A 26,828-nucleotide genomic window follows, 5' to 3' on the forward strand; every position below is an offset into this window, starting at 1 on the left:
TTCCAGAGTTAATTATAGGTGTTGTTGACTAACTATCAATCACTTAAACATTAGGTAGAGCTATGTGCAAATAACCCTACTACTGGTCATGATAGCATATCAACAGTATAGTATTAAAAACAAAAAAGGTAAAATAAACAGTTGGTATGAAGGACAGTCAACAATATGGTGAAGAAAATACCAAGTATGGTAAAATAAAAAACTGACCAATGCTTGCTAGTATAGTCAACATATTATGTAGAAGGCCACACAGTTTGAAAAATGTCTGAAACTTTCCAGAAAGTTTGTCTGTTGAAAAATAAAGAGAGGGCTACAGCAATAACCAAGTTTACCCAGTGAATAATGTAGAAAAACCTGTGTAGTGGGTATTAATGTCTGCCTCACCAACAAACAGTTATTACAAAATATTCCAATTTATCAATAACCATTAACCATGAATAAGATCCATAGAAAATGTAACATGCACACTTATAATAAAAAAACCGTTAAGAATGAAAAATATATTTTAATAAATTAAGTTAAACACTACAATGCAATCTTAGCTATATTAAGAAGAAATATACATTAACAGACAATTTGACATTAGTTGTTACCAGCTCATATATATATGTATATATAATTAGCTTAAGATGAAACTGCAGTATAGTTTAAATGACAAGAAAAACCAGTTTAATTTTAATTATACTAGTGAAAACACAACATAAAAATGTGCTGTAGAAAATAACAACTATTAAAATGGAAAAGTCAATAAAGTTTGATGGTATGATAATATTGTAACACAGTAAAGCTCGCTGTAATGGGTAAAACAAATACTGAGTGTGATGGGGAACAAACAGTATGGTGTGGAATATAATAATGAGTGAAAAGCACAAGCTAACACTATTTAGTAATATTTTAATACAGTGAAGCTCACTGTGCTGGGTAAAACAAACACTGCATTACTGGAAAGTGAAGAGCATGTTGTAAAAAAGAGAACACAATGTTTGGTGATACTGTGAAACAGTGAATACAGAATAACATTTGTAATAGGTGTGATAAGGAAACAACAATATGGTGTAGAAAATGAAGAAGCAAACACTTTTTCAGTTTTGTAATATTGTAACATAGAGAGGCTAACCGTATATGGCTAAAACAAATGATGTAATGGAAGATCAACTGTAATGTGCAACATGTAATCTGGAAAACATAACAATGCTTAGTAGCAGAGCAATATTGTGACACAGTGAAGCCAACTATAAAGGGGAAAAATAAACAATGGTTATGATTGATGAACTCAACAAGATATATGAATGTATACATGTGGTAATAGTTAGCTTTACAGGGTGAAATAAACATTGACTATTAGTGGTAAAACCAAAAAATGACAGTATTAAATTATAGAAAGAAAGAAAAAGCCGACAATTCTGTTCACAAAATTGAAGTTATATTAAAAGAGTAATATAAATATTCAGCAAAAGATAAACAGCTGCAATAAAGGATAGTATAAACCAAAATAACCTTGAAGATAACAAAAAGGGTAAATATTTGGTCACAGCTTGAAACAACAATACAGGGTAGTATAAGGAATATGCTGATTGTTTCAAAACAAAAAAAAAGAGGAAAGTAAAACAGTTAAGATGGTTATAAAGGCACTTAGCCATAAGGTAAGGCCAACTATTTATTTCTGGTATTACAAATATATAGTAGGAGGTAAAGAAATCTACTGATGTGAATGTTTTGTATGTAGCAGTCATCAGGAACTTAACAAGTCATACCAAATACAAATGGTACAGTTTTTAATATTAAAACTGATATGATTACTATTTCATTATTACATATCAATTTTCAATTGGATGTAAGTCCTTGGATCAGAAACAACTGATGTTTTTATATTTTTACACATAAATCAGTTCTAGAAGATGTAGCTGAAAACTGAAAAAAAACAAAACTGTTGATCAAACCCTTTTTGTTCATCAGTTATTAAAATAAATCACCTCTGAAAAACTTTCAATGTACCTTTGACTTCCAAATTTCCAGAAGCTTGTAATGACCCATACTTATTTGTTGCAATGCATGTATACTGGCCTTCATCTTCCTTTGAAATATTTGTTAACTCCAAAATCCCACTGTTTGAGGTCTATAGATGATAATACACATCATCATCCATTAATTACTGCATATTAAAAAATGTAGGTTACAGAGAATATTTCATTAACTGCTTAATACCACTGCTCATGTTATAAAAACAGACAATTGTGAATCACTTATAAATAACTGTTTCTTTTCTTCCTAACAACTTTGTAAACCTGTATACATAACGTACAGATATTATTTTATTTTTAACAGGTAATATAACAAAATGTCTTCTTTCATCAGTTATTATTTTGAAATACATAGAAAATATAAACTTTAATGGCAGTATTTTAAACTATAAATACCAAGAACATTAAATCTCATATTATTGTCTAAATTCAAACTTCTGTAATAGACTGCTTTCATTAAACTACTGCATGAACTTCAGTATATTCTATTCTCAGTTTTGCAAAGCAACTGTTTTTACTATTCAAAAAATTTAATGACAATTTAAACATTAGTATTGAGACAGTAAGATATCAAGAAACTGCCATGTTAATAAAATTCTGGCCCAAACATTATTGTTTGATTAAAAACGAGAGATTTAATCTTGATAAAAAAAAAAAGAATGGTACTATTTCTATTTTTTGGTGAACAGAAAATTACATCCAACAGTTGTTTTAGCTGATGTCTCAAAATATAAAACAGTATTCTATGATAATCATATTTTCAGGGTACAAATCAGACCATACCAGTGATCATATATTAATGGCATTTCATCCATAATGATGGATACCAGACAAGTAATTCCATCATCTTGTATGAGAAACATATTTGCTCTTTATGATTTCTTTATTCTAATTTCAGATTTCTTTTATAATATATAATCAAAACAAAATTAAGTTTATTAGCATTCATTTCTCACTAACAGATTCATAATATGGGTACTGGGCAGGTAAAAAATATGTTATGCTTGCTAACATGAAATTTCTCACTGTCTTAAATAAAGCATTAATATATGCACAATTTACTGTTAGTCAACCCTCTTTTCCCAAATTTTTTGGTGAAATTAAATATATATTTGAAATGCTTGACCTACCCCAAACAATACATTATATGAATTTAACTACAGAATCCAGCAAATAACTAAATCATAGTTCTTACCTGAAACCGACTTCCAACAAGTTCTTGGTTGTCTTTTTTCCAATTCACTTGTGGCTGTGGTACTCCATATACCAGACACTTAATAATTCTTTTAGAGCCAACGACTGCATACGTAATATTTTTAGGTGGTTCTTGCATTGTTGGAGGTATAGCTACCAAAACACACAATATTTTGATGTGGGATACATTCATGCATTTCATCAAGTTTCTAAATAGAAGCCGAAACTTGTGACTAGAAAATAATTTCTTTGGTGTCTCCACATTAAATCAGAAATTTTATATATTTAAACAGATATACAATAAAAATTTTAAAATGCAATATATCAGGCATGTTAAAAGACAGAGTGACCTTAAAAAGGCTCTTGGCTTAACACAAGAAAAACAAATATTGTTTAGTTGTCTAGATGTTAAATCTACCTTTATTTATAGTAGAAAATCATATAAAAGGAACTAAGTATAGATTGAAAATATATATATTACAGCTATATCGACATGTTTAAGTTTGTTATTTTTTAATTTTCTATATATTTTTCCAGTACCAACAGCATGGTTTAGATTTTTACACATGCTCTACATCTTTAAAAGATCAGGTTGTTTTTTTTAAATGAATGTGATAGTTTGCATGTTATTTAAATACTGTTTAGTAGGCACGCTTTATAAGTACACAACCACTTTTGTATGCAATTTCTGCTATCTCGCTGTATTATTTATTTGTTTAGCCATACTCATTGAACTGATTTAAAAACATATACATAAAATAAATAACTGCCCTAACTACCATTCTTTTAGAAAATTTTTCTCAGAGCTAGTGAGTTTAATGAAATACTGAAATTACATTGAAACTCATCACTCTAAACTTGTCTAATGTAAGCAAGAACACTTAACAAATAATTTTTTTTTACTGTTGTAGAGCTGCTGTCAAAAAAACACTTTTAACATAGTTTTTAAAATCAACAATCCAACTATGTTTTATATCCAAAATCTTTTATAATCAATATTCACATTGAACATAGTAGAAACCTACATATTTTTACATGTGATCATTCTACTAAAGACCAAGTGTTCCAAAATATTTCTGGTCTTATTCACATTTTAAACTTGAGAATGGAGCAGGCTTTATGATGTTACAATATCAATATAGTAATTTTACTTACATAGAATGTTTAAATAGAAATTCTTGAAGGTATAACCATGAATGTTGGAACCATTGCACTGGTAAACTGCAGTGTCAGTTTTCACTAGGTTACTGATGGTCATGACATTCCCCTTAATAATTCTTCGTGGATTTGACTCAGCCACTGTACAGTACAAAAACGTATTACAGTTTTCCATTCATTTTAAAATATTTGATAAACATTCATGCTGAAGGTATAATTAGAATATTTACCAAAACATAAAAGAAAGAATAAAACCATGATTTTAATATTTAAGTTTATAAGTTCATGAATCAAAATTTACCAAATTTACCAAAACATAAAAGAAAGAATAAAACCATGATTTTAATATTTAAGTTTATAATTTCATGAATCACAAAAAGACAAAAAATATTTGAATGCCATAATGAACAGCTACATTGAGTAGTAACCAAAACAGTGTTGTCTTCATTATACTTACAGGTAATAAAATATGTTTTTTTTGTTCCTAAATATACACCTCTCGCAATTATTATGGAAAGGTTTATAAAAAAAGAAACCACGAAAGAGATTCCTACCTTAAAGAGTCATAACAAAATGAATCAACATAATCACTGTAATTTATATGACAACTTCAACTGCGAACATATATATTACAAATGTATTAACATATAAACTTGATTATTAGTTACACACCAATTTTAAGCTATCATATAATGCATACTATAAAATAGAAAATAAGAGTTGTCCGGAAGACAGACAAATACGTCTCTCTTTTTCAAAAAAAAAGGATTATCTGTAAAACTACTTTGGCTTTTCTTAAAACCTCCAGCAGAGTAAACCAGTTATGTTATTTTTCTTTCACAGTTATCACACATCAGTTACATTATTGTTAAATGTATACATATTTTTCAAGTACATTAACTTAATTTTATAGAAGGTAAGTACGTTATGTTAAAATGACTTTGGGGTTTCTTGTGTGATTGTATTCCAAGATAATTTTACTACTAATTTTGTCATCTCAAAATATATACGTTATTTCGAAGAATGCTTCAGTAATGTCAAAAAAGTTATTTGTCATTGATTTCTTGTCTCTAAGTGTCTGTTACTCTGGGAACATCACTTTCTGAAGCCTCTCATGTGATTTTATTCCAAAATATTATGCTAGATTATGCTCTATGTATCTCATGACCATGTATTATTGAAAATAACTTCACAGCATAGTTTCCACTGTGAAGCTGTCATGTTTCAAACACACTCCTCCTGTCAGCAGCTTTCTATAAGTTTATTAGGATGACACTCTGATCAGAAATAGATAGGGGCAGCATCCAGCAACTTGACTTGCATGTCTTTATAAAAGTAACATAACTCCCTATGCCATTCTCAAACTGTTAGAGGTATGCAATGGTTGAAGAGGAAGTGTAGCTATAAGTCTCTGCTCATAACCTGTTGGCATTCTTTCCAGATCGAGATCCTTCTAGATTATGTTGTATACTGCTGCCTGGGATAAATAGATAGCTTTTACCACTGACATTTCTGTTCATGATTTCTCACTTGTTACAAAATGTTGCAGTTTGCCTACCTTTGCTGGGATACATCTCGTACATCTCTTTCCAAATGGTTCTGGTGTCCCAAGTTGACCTATATTCCTTTGTTTTCCAATGCCATTAAGCATAAGGAATATCCCCATCTTGGAAATTCCAAATTCCTAATTTGAATGCATCTTTGCAATCTGAGTGTATGAATATTTTACATCACAAAAGGTTGTTGCATATCTTCACAAAAGCAATACATTTTGTTAGCATAACAAAATGTCAAACTATGTCAAAATGTAGTTCTGACACATTCCATTTCAACAGTACCTTATTATAATGGTTGTGGTTGTCATATGTCTTGCTGATTTACAAATTCAAAATTGTTTTAACATAACACATTAATTCCTTTATATAATGGACAATCCATTTGAAACTAAAATAGAAACATGTAAGTTCTGACTTTTTATATTTCCTAACACAAAACTTACAATCACAGTTTGGTCTTATGTTACTGAACTTTACCTCCTTTTCAGGTAATCTATAAGTTCAGTCTATTATTCAGACCTCACACCATCATTAGATTTTCATACTTTAACAGTAGGAAGTATTTTACCTTCTATAGCTTCTCCATTTATCAACCAGTGAAGTTTTGAGGAGGTATTCCACTAGCTGAACATTCAAACCTAACGTTTTCATCTTCAGCAGCCTGTGTGTTGGTTGGTGATACATTCCAATAGGGTAATGCTATGATAAAATATATTGATATTCTATTTTCTATGTGAATACACAATTTACATTTATGTAAAATGCTCACATCATTAGATAGATGTTTATGTTTATGACTCGTAATATGATCTCCAACAAGCACAAAGTAAAGAATTTCACAGATTGAAACTTTTAACCAGTACATTTCTTTACAATATGTGTTTAAAGTTTATAATTTTTCAGCTTGATTTTTAAAAACGTGTCACGTCAAGATATGTTCAGGGTAAAAGCCAGAGATAATTCACTCATATAAGGCACATAGAAACGAATTCTTTATGACACAAGTTTTTTCAGTTTGAAGTGTAACTGGATAAGTTGAGTTCATTTATCACTGAATTTTCATGCTTCATTCTCAACCATGTCACAATTTTTTACATTATGAGAACTAAAGAAAATTTTTTTTTATATTTCAAAGATTATAATTTTTTGCCTTTTTTATTTAAAAAAATTTCAGTTTTTAAATTTATACACAGAAAGAATAAGTAATATTTATTTAGTAGCATACTTATATTTCTTGGTGGTTGGTTAACTTGATATTAACCAAATAATCACATGTATATTTGACACCCAGATGAAAAAAAACAACAACAAACAAAAACGTATGAATATTAAACATACATTCTACTATAACTGTTACTGAATATTTCTGTTCACTTCCAACTCCATTATTAGCAATGCACTGGTAGATGCCTTCATTGTCACTGCTAATATTTGTAATCTTTAATATTTTACCAATCTTGATAGGTGTACCAAGTCTTTCACTGGGTAGGGGTCCTTTTTTGGTGAAATACCACTTCACTGTGGGAATAGGCCTAAATAATTAAGATGAAAAACACATTTATGTGTTAGTTCACGAAAACTGCATTATATACAATTAAAGAATGTCATTTAAGAAAAAACAAAATCCCTAGTTTAAATACAAATAAAATGTTTTCATTTATTATAAAAAAATATGCTTAACTTCAGTTAATTTAACATGTTGATGCTGTACTGTGGCAAACAGATAAGTGGCATATAAATGCTAATGTTTCTTAATAAACATTTTGTTACTGATATGTTTTACAAGGAAAGTATAAAGATAAGCTGAAATAAAATTTTGTATCATGCACATATGGTTATACAAAAAAGGCTACTAATCCTTTATATAAAAACATGTTTAACATATTTCCTTCTCAGCAATCATTTAGAAAAAGGGCAAAGTAAGGAAACAGATATAATGAATATATCAAAATGTAACACTTGTTTCTGAGGCAAATTTAAATACTCAATATTGCAACTCTCTATTTAAACATATCATTCCCCTTGTGACTTAAGCTGCATTTATCTTTAGACTGAAGATCTAAAAAGACAAAGGCATTTACTGAAATGGTATTTAGAGTTTAAAATTCACTAAAACCATATGTTAAGCAATTTTGTCTGTAATATTTAAGCTATTAACACTGTAAGTTTATTAGTTATACAAGCATATATACAGTTGTTCTTCTGAAATTTCTTTTAGTTAAAATGGTTGAATGAACTATGTTAAAAAGATTATGTGTTAACACAGAAAAAAACTGTACATCATTTTTGGAAAATTCAGCAAACACCAAATTTGAAGTTTGAAAATGCTAAGTACTGTGTGAATACCAGGTGCATTGATAAACATATCATTCTGAAATAAGTTTGATAAAGAGGCCCCTTAGAATAAAAAAATAAAAGTTAAATAACAGAAAAGTCACCTGATAATCCTAACTCAGTACACTGAAAGATAACCACACTCTCCTTATTATCAGGAGATAAGTATATTGGTCCACACTCTCCTTATTAACAGGAGATAAGTATGTTGGTCCACACTCTCCTTATTATCAGGAGATAAGTATGTTGGTCCACACTCTCCTTATTATCAGGAAATAAGTATGTTGGTCCACACACTCCTTATTATCAGGAGATAAGTATGTTGGTCCACACACTCCTTATTATCAGGAAATAAGTATGTTGGTCCACACACTCCTTATTATCAGGAGATAAGTATATTGGTCCACACTCTCCTTATTATCAGGAGATAAGTATATTGGTTCACACTCTCCTTATTATCAGGAGATAAGTATGTTGGTCCACACTCTCCTTATTATCAGGAGATAAGTATATTGGTCCACACTCTCCTTATTATAAGGAGATAAGTATGTTGGTCCACACTCTCCTTATTATCAGGAGATAAGTATGTTGGTCCACACACTCCTTATTATCAGGAGATAAGTATATTGGTCCACACTCTCCTTATTATCAGGAGATAAATATGTTGATTTTTCTATTCTTACAATCTTGCATCATCATGTTTCAATATCCGTTTTATTTATTTAAAGACAATTCAAGCTGACTTACACCATTCAAAATTAGGATAAAAAAGTTGAAATTGAGTTACATTTAATTCAATATGAGATAATTCTACAGTTACCTTTAAAGAAGATAATACATGTTTCAAAGCCTGTATGCTTTTTCCTATGGTTATCAAAAAACAATATTTTAATAAATAGCCTGTAAATTGTATTAAAGTTAATAGGTTTTACATTGTTTGTTTATTAATTAGCAACTCATGATACTCTTACAATTTACTTATAGGATTAAGAATGCTTTATCATGCCTATTTGCATTTCCCTAAACTCAAACAATCACAATGTAATGAGAAGGGTATAACAAATTATGAAAACATCATCAAATTTAAGATAATTATAAAAATGGTACATCTTGTAACTCTCATTTGGATAGTCTATCTGCAGTAGTTACAATACTCTCACCCCTTTGTTTTTTACCAATATACTAATAAGTAACTCACATAACGTTTTACTGATATCGAATAACATTTAGGGGATTTTCATGATAATATGCATTACATCTACAAATTCTGTACAATTCTGGAAGGTTATAAATTATTCTAGAATGCTCTAGTATATTCTGGAAATTTCAGATTATTCCATATTATTCAGATTGTTCAATAAATTCCACATATAAATAAACTATGCTGTCACTTTCTAATTCTGGAATATTCTGTATGATAAAACATTACTTTCCAAAATTTCTGTGAAGATACATGAGTACTTATGATGATTCTTCAGTATCATTTCAGCTGACCCTATATCAGCATATTATTGCAAATGGAAACTTGTAACATAAAGTAAAACTATATCTTAATTACTTAACTTAGAAGAAACTCAACTAACAGGAAACAGATTACTTTCAAACAGGCATGTGCTATGTGTCTTTTCTACAATCACAAAACATTAAAGACAATAGTTTATGAAAGCTCAAAGGATGTGACAAAGAAGCAATTGGAGAACCCTCACATTCTAAGCCTAAAATGAGGGCAAGAAGAAATCCTATCTCTCCTGATTTTGAAGTAGCTATGAACAGCATTAAGTTGAGTGACAGAAAGGCAACATTTGCCTTTTCTGACATAGCTTTGGTCATAATGTGCAGGAGCTAACCATTAACCATTTATGCAACCAGTGTTGAATTCTTTGGATGGATAAATTGTTAATGGTTTTCTCTATTTTTTTTGACAAACAGTTCCAGCTAACAATCTTACTTGCAGCTCACTGAGATAGCAAGTTCCTTAATGATCTCACAGGGAAAGAAGAAGTGGATCATCTACTAGTGATCCTGTCTGGAAAAGGAGTAAACCAACTCCAAGTTGATTTCTATCACTGGAGAGGCTTAAGCTTCTGCTGTGGTACATTTGCTGAAAGAGTGAAGAGTTACTCATTGTGTAAAAGTAGTTTGCTTTGACACAATAGCAAACAACACTGGTGTTAGAAATTGAGCATGTATGCTGGTAGAATAAAGATTAAACAGTTTTCTATATTTGATGTGCTAGCATCATACCTAAAAATTATCCTGAGATGTATTTTTAAAGACTGTATGTGATTACCTTTGGTCAAGATATTGCAATTTTCAACCAATTCCAACAATCTTAATACAGTTATGAAACTGCACCTGACAATGATGAAGTAGCAGAAGCCACAGAGGGAGTTAAAGACTGCACCCTTAAGTTTTCTTCAAGACAACTTCAGGTCAACCAACTTGGAGACAATTATCAAGATCTTGAACAAGCCATAACCATTCTTTACAGCATCATTCCTTGTGGAAAGCAGTTTATAACATCTAGAACACTGCATCACGTATGATGAATGGCCATGGCATTACATGCTATCAAGATCAAGATCTGGATGTTTATAGGACAGTTTAAGCTCACTGGCTACAAGGAAAGAGGATTCTAAGAAATCAGTATCTTTGTTGTTTTAATATATTTCAGAGTATGGCTCACTGGTCAGGATGCCATTTGTGTTCTTTTCAATGATCTTAACTTTCTACAGTGTTTTACTATGTATAAGAAAGTGAATTATATTATTTTAAAAATTAGCCTCTCAAAATTTTGTTGAATATCTAAGGTATCTCAATGAGAAACTCAATGGTATGACATTCTTTGACTGAGTTGTATCAACAGGGACAAAATTAACAATGGTAAAGGTGTTGAATGAGAAGGAAAGCATGGTTGAACTCCCAAAATTCATCCAGCTAGGTATCAGGAAATCTGACGACATGTCATTTGAGGATTTCATCACAAATAGCACAACATACTTCTTTAGGCGCCTCGAACTTCCATTTGAATTTATGGATTATGACCCTGTGTCATGGAAGCCCAGAAGGACCAGAGGAAGGCACTGGAGACAGTTAAAAAAAATTGTGTGGAATCACAGATGCTTTTCTAACACCAAAAAGGAAACAATAACTATGAAAAGGTGATTAACCACAACAAAATCATACAACTGTGTAATTATTATATTGTAAGCATAATCAAATAATAATATACTTCAAATAAATCATCTATAATACATAACAAATACATTTATGTATCCCACAGTACATATGGTACCAAGTCATTGCAGTCTAGAAATCCAACTTTACTAAGAAACTTTTAAATAAGGTCTGAAACAGATAAGTTTAGCATTTCACTTTTTTTTGTAGTTTGGAATAAGGTATGGGGTGGGAGCTTTATAAGTTTTGAGTTATAATTACAAAGAGATAAAAAAATGTACAACCAAGTTTCATTTTATTGAATGAGAACCTTAAATTGTAAAACTTACATGCCACCATAGATACATGCCAATTGTAAGTCATCTCCTCTGAGGATAAGTTTATTAGCTGGTGAAACATACTGTCTCACTGGTTGTTGAGTAACAGGTTCCCCAACTGAATAAAAACATTTAATAGACAACTTCTATTAATTATTTCAGAAAATTGTGTTTTGTTTTTCTAAGGCAGATAATGTAAAGTTACAGACATTTATGTGTACAAAAATAGATTTTCTATTAGAATATTGTCATGGTTTTCAAGTGATATGCGTGGTTATCATGTTCAGTATGAAACTGGAAGGTTTAATAAATATATTGAAGGCTGTAGTTCACTTCAAACATTCAGTAAACAATAGCTGAATTTAGACTTTAAATATATAACACTTAGGTTGGTGAAGTTTATAAGTTATAAACTTATGTTATACCACAGTAAGACCTGCTAATATTAAATATTTACTAGCCCTGTAAAGGTTTTCAATGAAAATAATATACGGCTGCATTTCAACCGTGTGGTTCGCTGCTGTAAATGATCCGTATCACTTAGCTACTTTCACGCCACACAAAGTCTCAGTCTAAATTCTATTTATACCAGACATTTATATGACAAATGTTACGGTGTAAAAATTCTAGACTGGCAAAGCATTATCTCCTGACGCTTGGATTACGTGAAGATATTACATCGCAATGAAACTGTAAACCTAGATCATCTAATGAACTTTAGCATCGCCAGCAGTGCGTGTGGCTGAAACGCTATTCTTCTTTTGTTTATTGATTGCTTACTTGTAATTAGGCACAAAGCTACACAAAAGGCTCTCTGTGCTCTGCTCACCACGGGTATCGAACCCCGGTTTCTAGAGGTGCGCCACTGGGGGAAAACTTGTAGCTTGTGAGGACCAATAAGAAATATGTGATATCAAGTTAATATAAACTGAGTTCTACTGTTACTGTTAATATATGAACAATAAGTGGATAGTTCATATGATGCATTTCATTTTCAAGATTTAGTATATAAATATGAACTTTAGGTAATATTCGTAAAACCAGAAGAGCTTACTTTCTCTTGGAATGACAATTAGTTTTCTTTTATTTCCCGTTTTCAGTTCATTCCGAAATAATGATGACACAAAACAGGAGTAAACGGCGTCATTGAAGCTGTCCGCCAAGGTAACATAGGAAAAGTGCAAGCCTCCCTCAGGATCTAAAGTCACTCGTGAACTGTTGAAAAGTTTGATGAAATTTAAACAACACAGCTTTGGAAAATTGGATGAGTTAGCTTTAATTAATTCATTACTAAACCTTAACTTTAAGCTAACTCCTAACAAACACATGCACATAAACAACAGTGCCATAAAACAACCCGAACAATAATAATTTTCAAAGGTCGACGGTCCAAAAAACTTGAATGTTTAAAATTACAAAGAAAATGTTTAGTTTATTAGGTTTCAAAATAAAAAAAAAAATCGTTTTGATGGTGCCGTAATATTAGTTAATTAAATCAAATTATTAACTCCTTCCCACATAGCTCTTTTAAACGACCAAGATACAGTATACATTGTTATCGGAGTGTATAAAAATGTCGACTCACTGAAATCGAAACCGGTTAATAACTCACATTTTCCGCCGTCTACAAACGACATTCATCCACACTACAAAACTAAACTTTAACTTTCCTTTGAATTTGACCACTTTCACTATATATACGTGTGTGTGTATGACCCTGACCTTAAAGCTACACTTAACTTTAGTGATATATATATATATATATCATTTTTTTCATATATATAATTAATTTTCATTTTATAACTGTATATTTATGTATACTACTCTTTATATATCGTAAAGGAAACAACAACAATAAACAAACCAGGTTTTTAAAGTTGGCACAGTATGCAAAAAAAAAAAAAAAAAGTTACTGCACCATCGTTAAACAAACAAGTACTTACAGAAAACTATTTTATTTATCAACAAAATATGACACGGGCTACAAATTACTCAAAAATATCTTCACATAGTTGTAATTCACATACAATGACTCGTAACTTTCTAAATTCTTACAGAAGTTAATAACATACGAGCTAAACATTTTCAGAATCATACATAGTAATTTTTTAATTCTTCGCCTTTCATATTACGTTTAGTTGATTAACCTTTAAGTTTTAGCTAATGTAAGTTGTTCTGAAACGGAGGCCTCGTTAGCTTCTAAAAAGATTCGAAGCTCGGCGCCTATGGGTCCGGGAATTTTCGGCATTTTAGTATGATATCGATCATAGTTTTCCATTCTGATTTTTTAAGACACCAATTTAGGATTTGGGGCACGGACCCGTGTGTCAACGGATCGCGACGCCTCTATTCTGAAATATCTTGTCACAATTTTACTTAGCTAGGATCAACTTTTGATGATTAGTCAGCAGATAACAGCAATGATGGAAATGGGGTCGGAATGAAAGACTGCGCGTTTATTATTAACGTTCGTTGCGTGTTAATATAACAGTCAGATTATTATTTAGTTAATAAACAAAACGTTCTTTCTGCCGGTGATCTGTAACATAAACCTCTGTCATATGCTGAGGTCACTATGAAGCGAAATTAATGGATAAAGTTCGAACACGCTGTTTTCGAAAACTAGATATTTTTCAGTTTACATTCCAAATCGGCCAGAAGATTATTTGAATGTCATGTTTCGAAATTTAAAGAAAATAAACACAGTGATGTACGCTTTGGTTTTATACACAAAGTCAATGACGTTAACACACAGATTTAAGCCATACGTAAACCTATATAGTTAAAACGTATATTGAACGAAGTTAAATAAATGCATCTTAATAAAATAAAATAGTAGAGATATGGCCCCTTGTCTAAAAAAAAACACAAAACAGAAAACTTAATTAGAAAAACAACAGTGGGTAGATCACTTTGACGTTTAATTCTCAGGCAAATTAGTCTGAATAAAACCATAACAACTGACAAGTTGAGTAAACTTATTTATTATAATAATAATATTATAGGTAGAAAGATTATTGTATTTTTTCTTTTATCCTAATCAAAATTAAGTCAAACAGGAAGTACTAGTGTAATGTATATAATCAACAAGTATTTGATAAACACAAAATAAATTACAACACAAGTTGTAACAAATCTCCATGATACAAGCAGCTACTCCAGAAGAGCCGAAAACAACAAATTATTGTTCAGCAATTTTTAATATATTGATGTAACTCTGTTTTCCGATGAGAGAATTATTTGACGAAAATAATGCGAAGTTCAGACCAGAAGAATATAGTATGCGTAACGATAACAAATGAGTTTATTTCTTCTGTAACGTTTGCTTCTGGCTATTAATTCTATCACCTGCCTACAATATTATTTTTGAGCCCAAGCCCATTAATAACGTTTTCTCTTTCAATTGAAATTGACTCGATAATTGTACTACGAATAACATACTCATAAACTTGCTTGAACACTCTCACGGTTAATCGATCGATTAACAGAATAAACATCATAAATATCATTGTTCTGAATACTTCACTTTTCACTAACGCTTTACTAACTGAAAAATTACTGGCTCAGTCGTATTTATACCTGTAACTTTCTTTGTTTTAGATGTTTTGTAAACCCCAGGGCCAGATTAAGATGGGAGCTGCAGCTCCCGGCCCACTGAAAAAATATGTACACCACGCTCAAGTAAAAAAAGTCGCGCATCAGAAAATATGTACATTCCATATCAATAATGGTTTCAGCATTAAAAATTTTCTGAAAAAATATCCGATCTTAGTCATTCATGATAAACCTACGTGTATAAAGCTTTCAGTCACAAACAATCTTCGTGTTCCCTACGCCTCGATTTTAACGTTATGTGCCCTCTAACAAATAAACAAATTACAACATTAAAACAATACGAAGAAAACAGTTGCCCAAGGTTACAGTAAACACTATATAAATTATTCTACAACTTCCTTGCTCTTATAATATCCTTATTACTTATTATCTCACTAATATAATATGTTTCGGAGTCTACAATAAAATTTAGCACGTGACTAACCAAAAAAAGATATTGGTAAGAAAACCGAAATTATCGTTTTTTATTAGAAAATTACAATTTAAAAATATTATTGTATTGGTTTTGAACATTAATAAGTTTTAAATAATATATAAAATGTATATTAATTTGTTCTATTAAAAAAAAAGAGTATTATGCTGAGATTTACATTAAGTTGATAATGTAATAAGTAGTAAATTGATCAAGTAAAAAGAATAAAATAAAGTAATAAGTGTTTCAAATTATATCAAAGAAGATGTAGTTTTACAGAGAGATTTCGATAAACAGCTGCCATATACATTTTACTCTTCAAAAAATTAAAGTTATGTGTATTAGTTAACATAATAATTGGGAAAACTCTGAGTGATGTTAGTTAATAATAAAATGTGAACATAGCTATATCCAAATCATCAAATCTTTCAAAATAATATATAGCTTGAATAAAGAAAATTGAATATTACATTATATACATAGTAATGTCGAGTAAGAGTCAAATGAAGTCGTCGGTTCACTGTGTGATATAAAGGTTCGGCCTCGCGTGAATGGTTTGGCCATTATATTTAAATTAATAAAATATATTTGACCATTGGAGGGGCTTAAAAGAAAAACAACCAGGATCATTTCAGGGTTTAAATGGTTATACTATGAAGGGAAGTTAAAATATTTTTACACATATTTGTTGGATACAAGAATGGTTAGGGAGAACGTTATTGTGGATTTTAAGATCATTAAAAGTTTGGAATTCATAAGTTTAACTGACAATTTCGTACAAAAACTTTGTACTTAGTAAAACTAGAAGATACACTTTGAAGATGTATAAGATTCAGATAGTCAAAACAACGCTACTTTTCTTATAAGGTGGAATACACTGTCTTAGACGTTGTAGTGGTTGTAACAATGAAAAATTTAAGAAGCGACTGAATGAGTATTTTGGAGATCAGGGTTAGATATTGGTAAAAAAGGTTTGGAGTAAAATGGTATTAGAATATGGGATAACACAGATGATAAATCGGATCCCTATGCCCTATGGAAATGAAATTAAACAATTAAAACTTTTAAAACTCTCTTCACCCAATATCTTATAACAGTCAATTTACATGAATAAGTATTGTTACTTTGTTACTTGTGTAAATATGCTAATATGTGTCCATACACAAATACAATTACAATTGACTTTGAGTTACAAAAATATTTTGGAAAAAAAAGATACCATGCTGTAACAATAGATCATAACGTTATAAATGATAATATATTTTAACTTTTTTCTTTTCTTTTATCTTTAACTGGTAAAGCATTTGCGTGGTTAATGAGGATTACAGGTTTCGAACGCAGGACACCTAGGAATCATATTGACTAACATAACAATATATCCAGATGGATATTCCAATATACACACACATGTTGCAGTCGCAAGTAGACCTAACTCTTAAGTAAAAATGTTTTATGTCTTAACAATATTCCTATAATATATTTAACAACAGAATTAACAGATGTTACAAACATATCTAAAACAGGAGTGAAAATTTCATGACGTTAGAAAAACACAAAGGTTCAGGAAGTCTCGACATAAATAAATAAAATCCTATAACCCGAGTGCTTTCGAAAGGTGGGCCTTTTTTCTTCAGGGGCAAAATGGGAATCTTAATCCCAGTTTGCTCCTGAATAAGAAAGGCCCACCTCTCGAAAGCGCTCGGGTTATAGGGTTTTTATTCATAGAAATGAAAGAAATATGTTGTATTGATAAATGGTAACACGTGACGTGATAAAAAAGTGATTTAAAAAGGTTTTAAGTGAAAACTTCATCATTATATGCGACAAGAAAACAAACTAATACAGTGTTATAATGACTACCTGTTGATATTACGAGGCTCACCGCTGTTGGGCTGGATCATCCAGAACACATATGGTTGCGGGTGCCCTTTGGGCGGATAACAATTTAAACTGAGAGGCAATCCTTCCTTGACCTCTATCTTTTTTATTTTTTCTTTTGGAAAAAAGTTTAATTCTGGAAGAAAGAATACTTTGTTTGAAATATATATTTACATTCTCAATTTTTATTTGTTTTATATTTTTGAGAATGCAAGTGTGCTATGGATAACGAGCATAATTATATTTCTGATGAACGACATTGTAAATGTTTTATTATTATTTTTTGTCAGTGTCTATGTTCTCCTTTATTGCAAATAAACAATATTTTGCTTTATTTTGGATAATAATAAAGAACTTAACATTATTTATTATTCGTGACGTTTATATCAGTTTTGTTTCTTTATTGTAAGCACAAAGCCACACAATGTACTTTCTGTGTTGCGTCCATAATGCGTATTGAAAACAGATTTATACCGATGAAACTTTGTAGAATGGACGGCGACTACCTGTTGTGGAGACACAAGTGTAGAGAACGACGTTTCGAAAGTCTTCCGCCTTTCGTTTTCAAGCCTTGAAGTCCTCTACACTTGTGTCTCCACAACAGGCAGTTGCCGTCCATTTTACAAAGTTTCATCATGAATACTCTGCCTAAATAATCTATCAAATAACAAATTTATACCGTTATAAGTCCTTATTAATTACGAGCATTGAAGACAACAACAATAACCAAACAAAACCTTTACACATGAACAAGAAATTTTTACATTACTTTAACAAGGAAAAATTAACACAGTTTTAATTTTTTAAATGTATGTGTGCATATATATTTTTAAAACGACAGGCTTACTTTGAAGAGATTAATATACTAACTACCTGTTTGAATACGAAACTAGCGTTACTTTTAGTTTAACTATAACTTTTTATTTATTACAAAATGTACTGGCATGGCCTGGCATGGCCGAGCGCGTAAGGCGTGCGACTCGTAATCCGAAGGTCGCGGGTTCGCGCCCGCGTCGCTCTAAACATGCTCGCCCTCCCAGCCGTGGGGGCGTTATAATGTGACGGTCAATCCCACTATTCGTTGGTAATAGAGTAGCCCAAGAGTTGGCGGTGGGTGGTGATGACTAGCTGCCTACCCTCTAGTCTCACACTGCTAAATTAGGGACGGCTAGCACAGATAGCCCTCGAGTGGCTTTGTGCGAAATTCCAAAAACAACAAAAAACAAACAAAATGTACTACAAAACTTAAACGTCGTATTTCCCGATTTTGATATTATTTATTAAATATTTGTAATATGTATATGATTCGATTTTTCCCTATAAAATATGTAACATGCTATATGTTTTTAATTTAAAATATATGACGTAAGTATCACTTAGAAACTACAGTATTATTTTATAAATTCGGACAACGTACCCTTCACGTACAGGCTGCAACTAAATTTCTACGTAAAGCTTCGTCGTACTCGACATGTTATTATACGACATTATGAATACTCAATAAATTTAATCAATTTTAGATTATTGATGTCTGACCATATTCCTATTGCAGGTAAAATATTTACTGGACGGCGTGTAAATCTACGTGAAAAGCTTGGAGGTGACATACGGATGCCTAACGTTTTTTAAAACTGTGACGCTGACATTTACAAATTCTGTTATTAACGAGAAATCTGACATTTGTAGCACTTTTTTATTTCTGCTTTGCTTACTTTCTGTAAATTTTAGTGCTAATAACGACGTACACTAAATAATACAAAACTAATTGTGTGTACCAGTAAAATAACAAACACAGTCATATAAAAGGTAAAATGACTTTTATTCTATACACATAATATGCATTTCTATAATCCTTTCCGAAGCCAGAAGTCCCGCCGTATTACTAAATATACGTATACACTCGACAACTGATTGTCCTTGAATTATAAGGCTGTGTGGAAATCTTGAAGTACTATCACGTGCAAGTTCACGTCGCTACATCATCTTCGTAGTGAGTTTATCCCTCTATATTGCCCGCACAACCAAGCCCCTTAATGAAAAACGACGGCTATTGTACAGTTGAAAATATATTTAGATCCAATGTTAAAACATGACAGTCATAGCGTATAATGCGAATTCTAAGAGCCTTCATATATATCTTCTTCCTCATTTCTAAACGTTTTCTTTCCAAAAAAGTCGCGACCTCTAGACGTGGCGTTTGAAATAAACTCCTGGTTACATTACAGATACTGCACTTCCCAGCTTCACAGTAGAATTTATAGACCACGGTTTGTTTTAATCCAAGCATAAAACATATATATATATATATTGAGTACCATGGCTCCTTAACAATCTACGTTTGTATGGACAGTAGTGTCAAATTCCTTTTATAATTAATATTTCTACTAGGTACATAATCTTGACGTGAAACCACCTTTATTTTTATACATATTTGAATTTGATAATAACTAAGAGTGAAAAAATAATAGTTGTAATATAATTAAGCCTAGGATAACTAACCTCATAGAAGGAAACAATTATAATGGTCAAAATAAATAAAAATTACGAACAACAACAATAAATAAATGAAAAACAACTTACCAGGGAAATAGCAGTGATAAGATGATAATGGTGGCAAAATAAATATATTTGATTAACATGCGCAAGCTCTCACAAAAATAATAAATTATCACAAAAACTTAACATGATATACATAAAAGTAAATTTAACAGGGATTATGTTTTCATCACAAAATTGTGAATTTATTTAGTTTATTTTTGAAATTCATGCAAAGCTACACGAGGGTTGTATGCACTAGTCGTCCCTAATTTAGCAATATAAGACTAAAGAGAAGGCAGCTAGTCATCACCACCCACCGCCAACTCTTAGGCTACTCTCTTACAAACGAATAACTGAAGTGACTGCCACATTATAACGCCCCCACAGCTGAAAGAGCGAGCATGTTTGGTGTGATGGACATTCGAACCAGCGACCCTCGGAGTATATGAATTTAGTACATGTTTAAGCTGGAAATGTATGTTTTTAAGCATTTTTGCGACCGTAAGTTTCATTTTAATCAAGATTACATTTTTTTGTTCGTGTCTTACCTGATTTCCTAAGGAAAACACTGTTAGATAACGATACACCATATGGATTCTTTGCAAAACATTGGTACCTTCCTTCATCTGAAGCTTGAGGATGGGAGAAGTTCAGTGTGCCTACTCCTTTAAGCTGGGTCACTCTTTCTCCTACGAGGTCAAGGTCAAAGCGTTTTCCATTTTTTGTCCAATAGTACCTAGTGGTGGTTTTTTTTGTTTTTTTTTAGAAAAAAAGCATTTGAAGTGTTGAGGTGATTAGTAAACTTTGTCTAAAATAAGAGTATGCTTGGAAAGACACAAACGCTAAATATTTTTTATAAAGAATTTCAAATATCTTTTAATTAACAAGTTTATTAGAAAATCTTGAAAACCACTTTCATTGTGACTGAGCATCACATTTCTCTAATCTCACCATTGGTTATGTAGTTTGGTTAAGATTCGGGTCTGTTATCACAATCAACAACCTTTCCTTAGCGGAAGGATACCATTGAGATAGCGGAAGGATGATGCCAAGGGAGACGTCAAACACTGAAATATCCAATAACATTGTCACAGATGTAGCACAAACCGACAGTGATGGTGTCAACACTGGATAGGTTTTATAATTGACATCCTTAGTTTCATTCCCCAAAACAGTGGACTCCTTGTGTACTTACCCAAGATATTTGGCCAGAAGTAACAGGATTCGGCCTACAAATCAAACCTATTATACTCATCCTACAGAACAAGGCCATAAGCAAAATACCTAGACCCCATCCGCCTCACACACACACAAGTTGTTGTTCCAAGCACTTTGTTTCAAAAGTAAATAAAATATTTTCTCTTTCTGGAAAAATGAACTTTTCTCTTTCTGGATTTGTAAACAAGTTTTTAAAATATTAACACACAATATAAACTGAACACGTAATATATATGTATGCAACATAAGTAAAGTTTGTTTTCGAGAATAACTTACTTTGTTCTCTCTTTCTTCTATTTTATTTTGTCTAAACGGAGGAAATATCAGGATTATCCCCCCCGTCTACTGCTGCACTACTAAAACACCTTTTATTACCACAACAGACACATAGTAATTCAAGCTTAGCGAACGCAATTAACCTTGCTCCAAAGTTATAACTTATTAAACTACTTAAATCGCACTTGCATCTCTTAGCTACGTTTATACTAGAGCATGAATAAAAAAAAAACGCGAGTTAAATATCAAAACTAAAGTTAGTTCACGAAAAGTACCTGTCTAAGTTCTGCATCGTGGAAGAGAAACGGAGCCACAAATGTAAAGTTTTGGCCAAAGTGTTTGCATATTTTATAACAAATGAGATCATTGTTATTAACATAGAATACTTAGTTCTATTAAACTGAGAAAACACAGTTTTATTAGACATCTGTATAAAGATGTGTAATTCATCTATCACAACAAAACAAACACTGCTGGCCAAAACCTTAAGGCCACTGAACATAAAGAAAAAAATATGCATTTTGCGTTGTCAGACTCAACCACTTATTTTCGAAGCTCTACTCAAATAAGAAAAATAGAAATAAGAAAAGGGAACATAAAAGTAGAAAACGTTTTTAGCATTTAATAGGAAAAATGTGAACACTATGAAATTAGCCTAAATACTAGCTGGTCAAAAGTTTAAGACCATACCAAAAAGAAGTCCTAAACAGGATAGGAAATACCCAACAAGAGGTCTCAGTAGTGAGTTGCACGGCCATCAATGCGAATAACTTCAAACATTCGCTTTGACATGGTCGATATAAGCGTTTGCAGAAGGCTAGCTGGAATGTTATTCCAAGTGGTGAAGATAGCTTCACGAAGATCATGCACTGTTTGGAATTGACGTCTATTTCTATAGACTTCCCTTGCCATCCACCTCCAAACATTTTCAATAGGGTTCAGTTCGGGCGAACACGCTGGATGGTCCAAAAGAATCACGCTATTCGCCATGAAAAAGTCCTTTGTCCTGCGGGCATTGTGGATTGCAGCGTTGTCCTGGTGAAAGATCCAGTCATTTCCACACAAGGATGCTCTCTCCAACATGCCAATGTAGCCAGCTGCTGTTTGACGCCCCAGTATAACCTGAAGCTCCATTGTTCCATGGAAGGAGAAAGCATCCCAGATCATGATGGAACCTTCTCTGCTGTGTCGTGTAGAAAATGTCTCCAATGGGATATCCTTATCATGCCAGTAACGTTGGAAGCCAACTGGACCATTCATGTTACATTTTTTTCTCATCAGAAAACAAACTCTTCGTCCACTTTTCTACGTTCCACGTTTGGTGCTTTTCAGCAAAGTTTAACCGAGCTGTTTTATGGTGTGAAGGAGACGTGGCCTTTGAAGACATTCACCGTTTTTAAAGCCTTTCTCTAGTAGATGCCGTTTGATTGTTCTTGAGCTGCATTCTGCGTCTGAAAGGGCCTCAATTTGGTTTGACGATCAGCTGGTGTCTTACCGGACAACCCGTCGAATCCCCCTGCTCAACGCCGGCGAAATTTTTTTGGGCCGATCACTTGAAATTCTCGTTCTGTATCTCTCAGGGTCTTTTAAGAAATTTGCAACAGCAATCTTACTATGCCCAAACTCACCAGCGATGGCGCATTGAGAGAGACCTTGCTTTTGCAGCTCGACAATTCTGCCACGTTCAAACTCTGTCAACTTTTTAGTCTTTGCCATGTTTTTATCCAATGTAACACAGGAGGTGTCAGTGGGAGATGTTGACAACGCTAATGCTTGAACACAAATAACTAATTTCGGTACTTCTTTACCAATTAACGCTTCGTTTCAGTATGGTCTTCACTTTTGACCAGCTAGTATTTAGGCTACGTTCATAGTGTCCACATTTTCCCTATTAAATGCTAAAAAAGGTTTTTATTTTCTCTTTTCTTATTTTCATTTTTCTAAGGTCTACTCAAATAAGTGGTTGAGTCTAACAACGCAAAATACATATTTTTTCTTTATGTTCATTGGCCTGAAGATTTTGGCCAGCAGTGTATATAATGATAAAATATAACATAAAATTAATATAAATAGCATCTGTAACCTTAATTTAGTCCGTATTAAACATTCAATACTTGGTTAGTCCTACTTGTATTCTGGTAACCTCCGCAAGGTAACATGGCATGCTGTTGATGAGGTTATTGATGCCATCCATTGTGATTTCATCCAAACTTGTCAATAGAAGGTGCTGAAACTCAGTTACAATAGCTGACTTAGGGTCGTAGTTAGCAATTTTATTGCTCAGTGGGATTATAATTTGGATACTTTCTCGTCATCAAGAATCCGGAGACTTTGCTGGTCATGGTAACTTTGTACGTTCCTCTTGGTTAAAATAATTCGGTACAATACACACACTGTGGGCAGTGGTGTTGTAATCCAAGAACACAGATTTATTGCCAAACATTATGCAAGTATATGGCAGAAATATCTGCTTCGTGTAATGCCTATAGGAGGCGGCGCCACTGACGTTACTCTGCTGGATATGAAGCGCAGATTTTCCACTGTTATGAATAGGTACCCAAATGTAAACTACAACACCTTCTTTGCATTACCTGTGAGAAAGACATTCTTCCCTCATCTGTTATTCAGGGAAACAACGAACACGAATCCTGCCATCAGCTTTAACAAGTCGGAAACAGGATTTGGTTGAAAAGATGACATGTCGCCAATGTCCTAACTGTAACTTTTTATGCTTGTTATGCTGTCTTTTCCAAGTAACACAGTGGCGACGTTGGATTCTGTTTAATATTGGTCAGGAGAATGCTCTTCTTGCAAAGTAACAATTTTTTTGGTCAATCTCTTGTTCATTGTTTTTTCTAAATACTCTGGAATGAATCTGTTCATGTAATTCCTGTCGTAAAGTGTTGCAAGACTTTTTTGACTTTAACAAGTTAACCTGATCAAAACAAGGCCATCTCAGGAGTAGGTTTTCGATATCCATCAGTCGACTTTCCTGGAATAATGATTCTTGTAGTACGATGACGTTTCATGATTCTGGATACAGTAAATCGGGATACCCTACTGTTCTGGTAATGTCCGTTTGCTTCTTACCATTTCTGGAAAGTTGGGCAATTTGACGCCCTATAACTTATTCTGGCACTAACGAGGCTTAACTCTGCACTAAGTACAGAGAAATTGTCTGAACAAAGTGTTGATATGTTTATAAAAGATTATACCAAAACGGGTTTATATTCTGATGAACAAATGCTCAAAACAACTTATTCACATCAAAATAGCTGCTGGTTCACATTTGTCCGATCATACACTACCTTCTCTGTTACTATTAGGGCATTTAGGTAATAAAAACTCTATACATGCAGACAATAACATCAGTATAGAACAGTATGTAAACATTTTGGCCAAAACTATAGGTGATCAGGAATAAAAGACTTATATAATACAGGACATTTAAACGGCAGAAAAGTCATTGCTAGTATTACAAGCAAGAAGTGACCGATGAAATGACTTTATTAATAATGAACATAACAATCGAGATACAACAAATTACACTTACAGAGGCTGTGGATCCCCTTCAGCTTCACATTTCAGGATTACTGGAATGATGGACTCGCCTTTTGTGAGTGCTACGTGATAAAACTGTTCTGATTGTGATGGTTGAATGACGATGGTTGGAGGAGACGGAATATAAAGGACATCATTAGCGCTACAGATTTCCAGGAGGATCGCAAGAAGAAATAATGATAAATGGACCATCTTGGAGCACTATAAGCAAGACAAAAATCTGTTTTTAAATTGAAAATAGCTGCATTAGCAATTCTTTTCTCAGTTTTGAAGATCACATTCTACCAGCTATGCTATGAAAATATACTCGAAACTAATGTTCTCCAGCGAATATCTTTCCAACACATAAACATCATATAAACTAGTACGTAATATGAACATTGTGAACATAAATTTGCATTTGTTACGTTAATGTTGACACAGTGCATACGCAAGCCTCCCTTTTGAAACAAATATTGCAGCAAGGACACTACAAAATAAAATTGCCCCAAAAGTTATCATACTACTCTATGTGTATTAGCCCAGCATGGCACTCGACTCGTATCCCCGTCACACCAAACATGCTCGCCCTTTCATCCGTAGAGGAGTTCTAATATGACAGTCAATTCCACTATTCGTTGGTAAAAGAGTAGCCCAATATTACCCTTGGCTGTGTTGCACTACTGAAGACTTATTTGAGTATTACACTTGGCTGTATTGCACAACTGAAGACTTACTTGAATATTACCCTTGGCTGTTTTGCACTACTGAAGACTTACTTGAGTATTGCACTTGGCTGTATTGAAGACTACTGAAGACTTACTTGAGTATTATTACTTGGCTGTATTGCACTACTGAAAACTTACTTGAGTATTACACTTGGCTGTATTGCACAACTGAAGACTTACTTGAACATTACCCTTGGCTGTTTTGCACTACTGAAGACTTACTTGAGTATTACACTTGGCTGTATTGCACTACTGACAGACTTACTTGAAGAGAATATTACACTTGGCTGTATTGCACTACTGAAGACTTACTTGAGTATTACACTTGACTGTATTGCACTACTGAAGACTTACTTGAGTATTACACTTGGCTGTATTGCACTACTGAAGACTTACTTGAGTATTACACTTGACTGTATTGCACTACTGAAGACTTACTTGAGTATTACACTTGGCTGTATTGCACTACTGAAGACTTACTTGAATATTACACTTGGCTGTATTGCACTAGTGAAAACTTACTGAAACATATATGTTTATAGGTACAAGAGGAATTCAACAGTAACTGTATGTTTCAGTTTTGGTTTCTTGTCAGTTAAGAATAACCAGTTTTGTGTTTGGTTCATATAGAGTAATTTTAGCATAATGCTTATTTTAATACTTCATAGTTTTCTACAACTACAAAACTGCTGTTACACGTTAGAACTTTGCCGCTGAATGTGCCAAGTATCAGAAGCTACGGTGACAAAGGTATTGGTATACAATTACTGAAGTACTGGGGATAATATACACGACTGCGTCTGTTTGGTCAGATTAGGATAATATAACTGATAGATCAGGACAAGTTTCGGACAACAATGAACGAC

At 32.5% G+C, this 26,828-nt stretch overlaps 2 protein-coding genes across 2 annotated transcripts in view; both read right to left on the reverse strand.

Annotated features, from left to right (window-relative positions):
• Positions 1–6,628, reverse strand: part of LOC143225136 (neuroglian-like) — a 42,578-nt gene extending 35,950 nt beyond the window's left edge. Inside the window, exons 1-4 of the mRNA XM_076453997.1 lie at positions 6,498–6,628; positions 4,371–4,514; positions 3,217–3,368; positions 1,996–2,116 (exon numbers count right to left, since the gene is read on the reverse strand). Coding sequence (XP_076310112.1) covers positions 1,996–2,116; positions 3,217–3,368; positions 4,371–4,473 — 376 coding nt within the window. The 5' untranslated portion in view covers positions 4,474–4,514; positions 6,498–6,628. The remainder of the gene's footprint in view (positions 1–1,995; positions 2,117–3,216; positions 3,369–4,370; positions 4,515–6,497) is intronic.
• On the reverse strand, positions 6,519–25,447 carry LOC143227356 (neuroglian-like). Its single transcript, XM_076458810.1, has 5 exons — positions 25,248–25,447; positions 20,749–20,936; positions 11,770–11,875; positions 7,268–7,461; positions 6,519–6,628 (listed from the first exon to the last, which is right to left on the reverse strand). Exons 1-5 carry the CDS (start codon positions 25,445–25,447, stop codon positions 6,519–6,521), a joined length of 798 nt encoding a protein of 265 aa, XP_076314925.1.
• Between the last annotated feature and the right edge of the window lie 1,381 nt (positions 25,448–26,828).

Source organism: Tachypleus tridentatus, chromosome 9 (assembly GCF_004210375.1).
Source record: "Tachypleus tridentatus isolate NWPU-2018 chromosome 9, ASM421037v1, whole genome shotgun sequence".
Taxonomy (NCBI): domain Eukaryota; kingdom Metazoa; phylum Arthropoda; class Merostomata; order Xiphosura; family Limulidae; genus Tachypleus; species Tachypleus tridentatus.